At 33.7% G+C, this 11,969-nt stretch overlaps 1 protein-coding gene across 1 annotated transcript; it reads left to right on the forward strand.

The window, feature by feature from the left end:
- Positions 1-2,509: 2,509 nt before the first annotated feature.
- LOC126974970 (sin3 histone deacetylase corepressor complex component SDS3) lies at positions 2,510-10,919 on the forward strand. Its single transcript, XM_050822741.1, has 7 exons — positions 2,510-2,890; positions 3,982-4,045; positions 5,335-5,472; positions 5,878-6,055; positions 7,118-7,337; positions 7,624-7,796; positions 8,839-10,919. The coding sequence occupies exons 1-7, from the start codon at positions 2,728-2,730 to the stop codon at positions 8,929-8,931; spliced, it is 1,029 nt and encodes a 342-aa protein (XP_050678698.1). The 5' UTR covers positions 2,510-2,727; the 3' UTR covers positions 8,932-10,919.
- Positions 10,920-11,969: the final 1,050 nt, after the last annotated feature.

The raw sequence follows: 11,969 nt of genomic DNA on the forward strand, positions 1-11,969 counted from the left end.
TCTATCCGTGCTTGTTGGATAAAGTTTTATACATTAACCGGACAGACCGCATTTTTTAAAGTAAAAAAAAAGAATAATATAAATTATTATTATTATTATTTATAATAGACTAAGCAGCTTTCGCTGATGCGTCTATATCATTTGCCATATCTATCCAAATGTTTGTCCAGTCTATTCTTAAACTGATTAACAGATTTTGATTTAACCACATCCTTGGGCAAGCTATTCCATATATTAACGAAAATAAAAAAAATAAAAATAATAATAATATATTAAATGTGGCCAAAGAAACAAACTTTATTAGAAATATTTATCTTGGCTTACATTTAGGTATGCTTTCAATACTTTTATAATCGTCTCGCAAACATCAGTAATGCATTGACTACATTTTGCCTTTGATATCCGAGCAAATATAACAAAGAAGAATATGAATCATCAGCAGCTAAAAATCTAAAACAAACAGCCAACAAAAACAAAGCACATACGCCTTCCTTAAAGGCCGGCAACGCTCCTTTGATTCCTCTAGTGTTGCAAGAGAATGTGTGCAGCGGTGATCACTTATCACCAGGTAACCCGTTGCTCGTTTGTCCTCCTTTTGCATTAAAAAAATTGCTCTGCTGGAGTGATGGTATCTCGAAGTGAAGTCTGCTAAGAAATGTATGGTGCAACCTTTTGAAGCAATTTCTCCAAATTTACTTTTCTAACAAAATTTCTGATTCCACTTCTGTCTTCTATTCTTAAATCATTCAATAAGGAACGATAGGCCCCTTTTTACTGTCGTCTCCTCAAAACGTGACCTGTACTTGCGTGGTTTTCTTGAATTTCCTTAATTTTTTATGATGTACAAGTATACTGCACTCATAAAGCAAAGTTCCGCAGTACTTTCACTTTCTATTGTCTGTACCAGTAGTCAATTGAACAGAAATACTCATCAACTTCTGCTCTGACATGCTTGTTTTATGCTTAAACAAGCATAAAACAACTATAAAACATGAATTCATATACATGTAGACAACTAGAAGGTGTCAAACAATTTAATCAGGCAAGTTTCATACAAATTTTGTCTACGAAAAGTTTTATGTGTTACGAGGGGTCACCCCTCAATGTCACGATATAATATAATATGTCGTACTGGCAGCTTGCGATTTCATCACTATTGTCGTGTCGTGTTATTTGATAAAAATGTAACATAACCAAAAAAATTAAGCAATTTGTATGAAGTCCAGGATTCTGGTTTACTTATTTATATACAATGATATGTTGACATAAGTGATCCTGGAAGCAGCAGTATCTGCAGGGTATGATCGGGATAAGGCGTGGTTAGCATTGAGCCATGTTTAATTCGTAAAGACAATATTTATCCAATTTCGATTTCTTTACTTCAGTGGTAACGCAATAACATGGCAAGCTTACGATAACCGTCAAGGACGGCACAGCACTGCTTTGCAGGCACGGAGGTGAAGCGTGCGGACAGCGGGCAACATTGGTTCACCCAGACGAAAGTTCTGAGGTAACAAATATAAAAAAATACAGTCGAATTGAGAACCTCATCCTTTTTGAAGTCGGTCAAAATTGTGGTTAGTAATAATAATAATTCGTACTATAAATACAGCGCTGGTTCTTGGGAAAAGTCTATCATTATGGGCGGGATAGTTGTCGCCAATATAAGCATGGAATTGTGATGGTTAACCGATCCCGGCGCCAGGCTGTCCTCGTCGAAATCACTATCCCATGTGAAGACTCATTCATGAAAGCTGAGAATGACAGGTTCAAGTACTTTGACTTGCTAACTAATGAGATAACGGACATATGAGACGTTGACTTGACCATCGTGGCCTGGATAGTCCTTATGGCGGTCTTATAGGGAAGAAGAAGCTATAGGGAAGAGAAGGAAGGAAGAAGAGCGATCAATGTATTTTTTTATGAAAATAAGCGACGAGACGAGCAGGACGTTCAGCTGATGGTAATTAATACGCCCTGCCCATAACAATTCAGTGCCGCTAAGGATTCTTGAAAAACCCAAAAATTCTGAGTGGCACTACAACTGTGCTTGTCACCTTGAGACATAAGATGTCTAGTCTCATTTGCCCAGTAATTTCACTAACTACGGCGACTTTCAAACCAAAACAGTAATGTTTACATATTTCTGCTTCACGGCAGAAATAAGCGCCTTTGTGGTACCCATAATCAGTGTGCAAAGGTGCCTCCCACTGGTAAATTATGTATATGTATATATATATCTCGTCTGTTTAGTATGTCATACGATTTTAATTCGTATTCAACGACTAGTCAAAACTATTCTTATCTAAAAGGGGCACGTAGTGACTACTTCTATAGTGTCAATTTTCTAAGCTATTTATACTGTTTAGTTCCTGTGGCAAAATCTGGCGCTAGTATCGTAGCCGCATTTGTCTAGTAGTAGTATGAAGTTGACGTTCTTCTCGTCAGAGTACAAGTGTTCTGTGGTCTAATGTCACTTCAAACTTGTCAGTTAGTCACTAATTGCTGTGTTTAGATTAAAGCGAAAATACTCTATACCTATAGCATATCACAGAACAGTTTTTGTTACTCAGACCAAAGTCAAAGCTGTTTTATATCTGATTCGCATTGTAAATTGTCTTTTATAAATTAATTGTGTATGTATTGTGGGACTTACTTGAAGCTTGTATTTGGGGCTTTGGTTTACATTCATTGTTACTTTCTGAAAAGGTTATTCAGTCAATCTGTATGCAACTGTTACGCGTCGCCTCGACCATGTCATACCAAGGATCACCATATTCGGGCCCTGGCGATGAATATGATTTCGAAGATGATGGTTACGATGACATAGAAGAATACAGGGATCCAGAAGATCCCGTGCCTCCGCCTCTGCTTGACGACAGTGATGAAGGTAAGCTTCGTAGTTTGTTTACGATTACTTGGCGTCATATTGATGTCACTCTCTTGAATTTAGCACATATTGTCCATCTTTCATATTCATACATAAAATTTGATTCTACCAACACTTATTTTTTTTAATCTTCTCCCTTTTGCCTTTTCTCTATTTTTTATACTCAGAACCACGAGGACGTGGAGTAGGATCCAACAAGCAACAGACAGCCCATAAGGATAGCAATAATTTTTAATTTGTGTCACTCCATGTATATATCATAAGAAATGTATGCCCTTGCTTGATATATATTCTCACTCAAATTAAATATTACCAGTAAAACTCTGGTCCTTACAATAATAAAACTAAATGCTGATATTTAACAATTAACCTTTAGGCATGAGATCTGCTTGTACACAGAGTTGGTAAAAGAGTACAACTATCATCAGGTGAGTTATGTAGCAATAGCACCAGTTTACAGTTCATAACTTACTATTGGTGATCTTCATTGGCACTTTACATAATATTACTAGCTGCCCTGGTAATGTTTTATTGCCATTATAAATTACAAATTTTATTAAAATAAAAAAAAAAATGGTATGTAAAAATAGATAAGATATGTTAGATAGATAAGCTTATGTTACTGTTTATTGAAAACAAGTTACTTCCATACCTTGAAAAAAATATGATACAAACTTTAACAATATGCTGATAATGAACATCATTGTTTCTTAGAAATATTCAGAGAAGTATCTATTTAAACAATAAACCTATTTTTTTTCAATAGCTATAACCTATTGAAATGCCTTAAGAAATTTTATAGGATATAGCAGTAATTCAGAAGAAAAAACATTCAGCTCTTTATATCATTTAACATGAAAATAAAAATTAAAGTTTAATACCTCATATAACTAGTATTTCTATAATTTACCTCTCTTTATCAAAACTAGTTCATCAATAAATCTTATTATCTACAAGTTGAACATTTCCTGACATAGTCTGCTTAAGTTGAAGTCCTCCATAAGTTTGAAACTTTACAACTCAAATTTATTGGGTCTTCCTTCAAATATAAATCATAGAGTTGTATTATTATATTTAAATTGTTTTTATAGACACAGAAGAGGCAAGTGAAGCAGAGCTTCCAAACAATGATGAGCCACAAGAAATGAAGGAACAGTAAGTGTATTCAATATTTTTATTGATATGTATTCTTAGCAATTGCTTAAGTTTAAAGTAGGCCTTCCAATCCCGCGGCATGAATTCAATCTCGGCATTTGCGGGACTACGAATTTTCAATTCCTCGGGATCTCAGTATTTGCGGAATCCCGCACCATTTTCCAATCCCGCGAGATGCGAGATTACGGGCGCGGGATCCGCCGGATTTGTGGGACTGCAAAAAAGGGTGCATGCGATGCAAAATAGGATATTAGGATTGGAAGCCCTTGTTTAAAGTGCTTTTTCTATGTTTTGAACACTTTTCTTTATCTATTTTCTATAGAACATACTTGCACAGGTGAAAGTTCTAAATAACATCGGTTAAATATTAGGATGTTACTGAGTTAATTTGTCTACGTAAAATAATTCTTAGAATATTTTTATATTCGATTATAAAATAGTTATGGAATTATTCTAAACCTCACTTCATTCCACTGTGAATGGGGTTTTCATTTCACAATTTAATTTATATTTATTAAAGAATAAAATATAATTTGAGAATAATACCTATAATAAAATTTCATAAATCAAACCAGTTTCAAGTCTCGACCAAATCAAAATAAATATGAATTCCAGTTGAAAAATTCAGCTTCTAACATTTTAGAAATAAACATGTTCAATAAGTTGCACATAAGAAGTTTCCCTTGTTATTTCACTTTCAGTTTTTTGGAAATGGAACTACTTACAAGGCAAATTTGTTTTATTATAAAAAAAAAAATATGTAAAAAACAAATTTGAGAAAATTTATAAAAACCTGCTTGAGGCCAATATTATCAATAATTTGTACCCAAATGAAGAATGTTTAAACTAAAAAATTATAGGCCAAAATTTTTTGTGTGACAACATTTTAAGAGTATGAGTTTGTTCTGTAATTTGAAAGTTACTTATACTTTCCTATTTAGACAAATGAACCTGTTTATTACTATTCTAAAGTCACAGTAATGGGAGGAGTATGCTAGATTATGGGTACCACAATGGCACATTTTTCTGCCATGAAGCAGTAAAGTGTAAGCATTATTGTATTTCGGACTGAAGGGCGTCATTGCAAGTGAATTACTGGGCAAGTGAGACTTAACATCTTATGTCTGAAGGCGACGAGGGCAATTGTAGTGCCACTCAGAATTTTGGGGTTTTTCAAGAATCCTGAGCTGCTGCATTGTAACAGGCAGGGTGTATCAACTACTATCAGCTGAACATCCTGCTTGTCTATGTCTTGGATTACTGTATGTAGTTATATGTTTAATTTACAGAATGTACCAAGACAAGTTACTTAATTTGAAAAAACAACTGCAGCAGCTGGAGGACAAAATACATCCAGACTTTGTGAAGAAGGTTAAAAAATTGGAGCATCAACTACATGAGAGGTTGAGATTAAACAAATTATATAAGTAAGTATCCAGGTGACGGCTACTTGATATAAAATTATTATAACAATAAAAAGTTACAAGTTGTGTAAGACATTCACCTGATGCTAATAGGGCACACCTTGCCCTTTACAAGGCACAACTGCTGAAGATTCTAGAGTGGCATCGCAAATGCGTTAATCACTTTTACACATTAAATACTAGCCTCATAAATATGCTAGTAAGTGATAGGTTCTAATGTACCCATTAATTCTCTTTATCAAAAACTTATAACTTCAAATTAAATTCTCATTTTCTCTCAAGCTAATTTGAATCTTTAGTAATCACAAAAACTAAGGCTTAAGAGTTGCATGCATCAGTAACACTCTTTAAGTAAAATTTTAAACAAGTATATATAATTTGTGGTATTCACATAACTATATATTTCAGAGAGCGTATGCATGAGGTTGTAGAGAGAGAGTATATAGCAGAAAAAAAAGCAGCTGCAAAAGAGTTTGAAGAAAAGAAGATAGAGTTACGAGAAAATTTGCTGAATGACTTAGAGGAGAAGCGAAAGTTGATTGAAAGTGAACGGCATAGTATGGAGCTGAATGGAGATTCAATTGAGGTAAGTTGTTTTTGTACTCTTTTTGTTGCTTAACACCAACTTATATACTGCTAGAATGAGTTTTTGAATTAATAGCCAAGACTGCCGTTATCTGGAAATCAAAGCCAAATGTTTTTTTAAGAAAAAGAAAGCAAGACGATACTTCAAGCTGGTTGTTGAATATCGTTCAATCACCTAGCATTGTGTAGATACATTGGTTCATTGTGTGTCTTGTAGTGTATATATTACGGGAAGTGACTCCTGCTACCACAAACTTACATATCATCATCACCATTTGGATCACATATTATGGTGTCTTCTATGGAGAGGTTTCCAAAGAATTTACTTTCACATACAGTCATGATTGACTTTGACAACTATACATGACCAATCTTGATTTGTCAATGTGTGTTTTAGATAGTTAGTGGTTTAACAATCAAAATACCTATTAAGAAGCTGGTGAGAAGCGTGGCTGACTGCTTGTGATGTGTCGATCAAAATCGGTTACAGTCAGAATAGAAAATATATTTATGCACCATGGGGTGTGACAATAACATAACATATTGCAAGAGCACTGGGTAAATGTCAAGCTACATCAGTTTGTAAAGGGGCTTTGACATTGGCAGAAGACCTGATAAGAAACTCGCAATAGATTCACTTTCTTTGTCTATGTTGCTGTCTATCTGTTAGAGATAGTATATTGTAAGTATATGATCCGAATGGGCGACACGAATACAGATGTGAAGTACCATGTTTTTTATGAATATCAAATACGATCAAATAGAAGATTACTAAATAAAAACTATAGTTACAGAAAAGGGTTGTATTCTACCCTGTCGACGTCGATGATCGTACATCCGTTAGCTCCTCCCCGACACTCGTCGCCACTGTAATATTACATATTACCTATATAGGTACGAAGGGACAAGTGAATCTTCTGACATCAGTCTTAGGTTAGGGCGGGGACGCAGCCTCGCACAAATTCACAACGTTGACACGCACATAACAATATGTGTATTTTTAACTTTTATTATGTTAACTGAAAACTAAATTTGTAAAAATATATTTCTGATTATATAACAGGTGAAACCTCCAATGAAGCGCATACTGCGTCGACGTGCCAACGAGCCCGCGCCTGCGCCGGAGAAGCGTCGCAAACCCATTACCACCACGCTCACCTACCAGCTGGACGAGCGGGACTGCGACCTGGACCTGCGAGCCATCGCTAGGACTTCGCCCCCGCCCAGGCATCACACGCCGTCACATAACTCACAGCCTAGAAAACATGTCAACTCAACTAGCTGTAAGTTTTAACTGACTTTTATTTGACTCCATTTGTTAATATGTTTTTATATTGAGTGTTGGTATTATTATTGATAGATTTATTTCCTCCACCTATATTCTACATAAATAATTTGCTTACTTATCTGGAACCTATTTGACTTAGAAATTCCTTTATAATATTGACGATAACATACATTGAGTGGATGTGAAGTACTTAATTTATATATCAAAACATAGTTTACTAGGTCAGTTTATTCTAACATTGAATATAACAAGACTAACTATGGATCTGTTTCAACTTTTAGGTGACTCGCCTGTGAGGGAGCCCACTGGAGGCGGAGATACACCTGAGACGCGGGTGGAGGATGGTAAACTGTTGTATGAGCGACGATGGTACCACCGCGGACAGAGCGTTTATGTGGAGGGAAAGGAGATGTCCAGGTTCCCAGGGCATATACATGCCATCACTGATGATGCGGTAAGAAACACTCTTTACATGCAAAGTAACATGAATTTTAACCTTTGTCTTCTACTTTAAAGTAAATTCAAACACTTATTCACAATAGGATAAAATAATTCATTGATGTCAACCATTTAATAGGCATTTGAAAAGCCGCAGACCTCAGAAGAAAGGCCGAATCTGTTAAATAAAATTTGTTTAACAATAAAATTTGATCATTTTACTCACTATACAACCTTGAACCAATTGCTCCATTCCCATTTTGTGGTTTTTACCAATACTTTTTGATTATCAGAACATGTTTTTTATACATTTTCTGAGATCCTGTTGGAAACATAATTGAGTAGTAGGCATAAAATGTTTATGTTTTTTCCTGGTGTTAACATAATAATTGGATGTTGTTCCTGAAAAACGTTACAAGCCACAAACATCATTTTAAGGAATTCGTGTTTAAAGTTTAATAAATATTAGTGTATTCCATGCATGTGGGTTGGGCTACTAAGTCATGATGTCATTTAAAGAGTGACAGTAGGGCTGCCATTTTTTGTCAGTCCTTTAATATGAATCACGTGACCAGTGTGTTCATAACTCAATTTCGAAATGATTGTGGTTTGGAATGTTGTTCTGGAATTACATCCAATTATAAATTTAGGTGCCCAGGTCCATACATTACATCATTGAGAATTAATTGAGTTGCAACAGTTACTATGTAAATTTCTTTAAATCTATCTCTTAATATTTCTTTGTTATCTCTGCAACACAAAGTGTTAGTATTAAAATTGGCTACATTAGTAAACTAGGTGAGCTATATCTATTATTAACCATGTATGGTGCAGAACTGAGACTGTTAGGCAATTCTTCAATAGGTGTTTACTTGTAATTACTTGGAATCAAGTGTAGTGATAAAAATGATAGCAGATTCCATTGTAGTAACTTTGCATTTTATCAGTATTGATTTTCTAAGAGATCTTGTATATATCAATATATTTTAATATAATAATATTATGAAATTTGTAATTTAAACAAAATATTTAATTCAACTTTAATTGTTTAATTACAGATACACGTAAAAAAGGCGAATGCAGAGCGAGTGAGGATATATGTGTCACAGTTAGCGCGCGGGAAAGTGACGCTAAAAAGACGTGCTTCGTAAAAGTGACAGTGTTTCACGGTCGGCCTGTCTTGTCTCCACTTGCCTCTACTATTTAACACTGCACTGGCGGCTGTCAAAGTGCGTGTTTGATATTCGCCATTTTGGCGCTGTTGGCCATAGCGAGAGTCTGCGGTACTAAAACTAGTGATGACGACCTCAGCTAAACAAACATCGATGATCGGAAACTATTTACAAAAAAAAAATGTGTTTTTTATTACGTTGATTCCTGAAGTATAAATAACACGGAAAACGAACGAAATTAATTCAAAATGCAACAATAGTTCACAGTAATGTACGCTTCTCTCGCAGCCATTTGTATTATACGTCAAAATTAGTTCCCTGGACGCTCGCGAGTGGCGCTTCAAATAGGCACAAAGAAATTGCTGTCAAACATGGACCAGCCTGTCCATATATATATATATATATATAATGGTATTTATACAGGTCAGTGTCTTATTCATGACGTTAATGTCCATAACAGTGTGAACGGAGTGATCTGTACCTGTGACTGTGATAGTACCATTCAGACATATTTTAAAGGTACTCTGGTCATGTCAACCTGGGATCACTAAACAAGGGCGTGAATTCCATAATCTAATTCTATAGTAAAAGTATTACAATTCTACAGTATTTATGTAAAAAGACCTATTTCGGTCGCAGATCAACATTCAATTAATTAAAGGGTCAAGTCCTTTCGTCTATCAAACCTTTAAATGTGTTTTGGCTGTGACATGTCCATGTGAGTTTATTAGTGTTAATATATAAAATACTTTTAAATATGAATTTCACAGTAAAATTTCATAGTAGAAATGTGGCTATTGTCACATTTTTTATGTCAATGAGTTTATATTAAAATAATTTAGAGTGCTTTATTGAATGATCAATAGTTTCTTAAAATATTTATTGTTTTTTTATTAGTTCTCTTAAGTATTTTTTATTAAAGAGATATAAAGTTAAAGTCTGAACTAAATTCAAATGTATTATGTTTTTATCAGATTGCGAATTTCTAAAATAAAATTTGACTAAAGATACTAATGGTAGTTTATTATTATAAATGCAATGGTCCTTTTTATCCAAAAAATTGTTAGTCAATTTTTTTCGAGCCAGATTATTTAATTATTTAAAGGTATTCCTTCCTTTGAAAGAGAATGATTTTTCGTTGATAATGAAATTTGTCTTTGCACACCTATGTGAATTTTTGCAATGGCAAAAATAGTTTGCTCACCTATACCAATTTTTATAATGACAAAAATAGTTTGTATTGTATACACGATGTTTTTAGTGATATTGAAATTGTCCTTGTATGCTCACCTATATGAATATTTATTATGATTAAAATGGTTTCTTTGTATACAGGATGTATATTATGATCTCTGTAACATCACCGAATTACATTTTTTTTATGTTTGCTAAAAGTCCGCTTGAGGAAAATAACCTATATTTATTAATAAGCTATCACTTTGAAATATAATAATCACACATTTGTATGCAATCAAAATTTAAAAAGATGAAATCATACAATTTAAATTCTTAAATTTATTTATTTATATATTTTTATAATTGTGCATTAATATTCAAAATCAATGAAATAGAAGAGAATCGAATGAATTTTATAATGAGTTGATTTCAATAATTCGTTCTATTTTCGACTTATGAATTGTCCTTAAAAGTACTCTACTTTTGTCTAATTTTTGTTTTGTTTAAATTGACGCATAACTTGCTTTGGTTATTTTTGAAATAACACATCTATTGTCAGAAAGAAACAAATCTAAGGTACAGAAGAGTTTCTTTGCTATACTGTAAAATTATCATTATGAATTGTACATAGTTAAAATGTAAATAGTTAAGTTAGTAATATATATTTTGTAAATGTGTAAATATTGATCAAATGTTATATGATGTAATGTTATATAAGCTGTAAATACATATAATTTTTACTTAAAGTACATGAGAACAAGATCTTTATTATATATAATAATTAGAAATTACTGAGTTGTTTGTTTTTTAATTTCACATGCTACAAAATTTTATTGACATCAATACAGCTGATGTCAATCGAATGGCAGACGACCTAACACGAAATACCTAAAATGAACCTGGAATGGCTTTACTCTCTGAGGATTGTGACCATAACCAAGGCAACGCCTAGATTCGAATCCCAAGGTAAACGAAAAAGTCGCCGGCCATTGATGAAGGAGATGATGTGATGATGATGGGGTAATTGGAGTGGAATGTGAAGATCTAGACAGGTAAGGATGGCGGAGTTGGTACTGTGGATCCTTTTGTTCCATCTAGGATATAGGACCTTACATCAGGCACATCAATGGAAGCAAGTGCCGTCTCGAAGCGAGAGCTCACTATTACTAATGCACTGTCAGTCCTTTTAGCTTTAATTACTAGGAATTTTTTCTTCTTTATTAGGAATAGCAGACAACTACAAATTATAAATTACAATATAAAGAATTAAAAAAAGTTGTGACACGAGTAAAAATGTAGTGAGATTTGACATCCTATCTAGAATCAATTTTAAGAAAATAAAAAAATGCCTTTTACCACAACATAATTTGTTTGTCATTTCAGTGCACTCAAATTTGTTAATTGTGGTACCTATTACCACCGTGCAGATATATATGCATTGAATAAGTTAACGCTTGGACTGAAGGGAGAGTAGTTTATACTTACATAACAATTGTGTGTAAGAAATATATTATTTCCATAGCATCTGTAATTCATGGATCTCAAGAATTTACGTTGGACATTTTCTATTGTTGATTTCTACTTTTTGTAAAGATGATGCCAAATCCGAACAGCATATTCTATTTGGGATCGACCAAGGGTTTTGTACAATTAATGTTATAAAGAAAGGATAATCTCATTATGAATTAATACCTACCTACGTTTTGAAATCAGTGTTTATAATTTTATCGATATGAAGATTTGAATCTAAATTATTATCCAAAAGGAGTTCTAGGTCCCTAATAGACGAAACTCTAGTCAATGAAAAATTATCTCTCCTTAGTCGTTCACTCTTGACAGAG

The sequence above is a fragment of the Leptidea sinapis genome, chromosome 34 (genome assembly GCF_905404315.1).
Source record: "Leptidea sinapis chromosome 34, ilLepSina1.1, whole genome shotgun sequence".
NCBI classification, from domain to species: Eukaryota; Metazoa; Arthropoda; class Insecta; order Lepidoptera; family Pieridae; genus Leptidea; species Leptidea sinapis.

Coding starts and splice junctions, on each gene's coding strand:
- LOC126974970 (XM_050822741.1), top strand. CDS start 2,728: ATGCAACTGTTACGCGTCGCCTCGACCATGTCATACCAAGGATCACCA. Junction 4,046..5,334: donor CCACAAGAAATGAAGGAACA/GTAAGTGTATTC, acceptor TTTAATTTACAG/AATGTACCAAGACAAGTTAC. Junction 7,338..7,623: donor ACATGTCAACTCAACTAGCT/GTAAGTTTTAAC, acceptor TTCAACTTTTAG/GTGACTCGCCTGTGAGGGAG.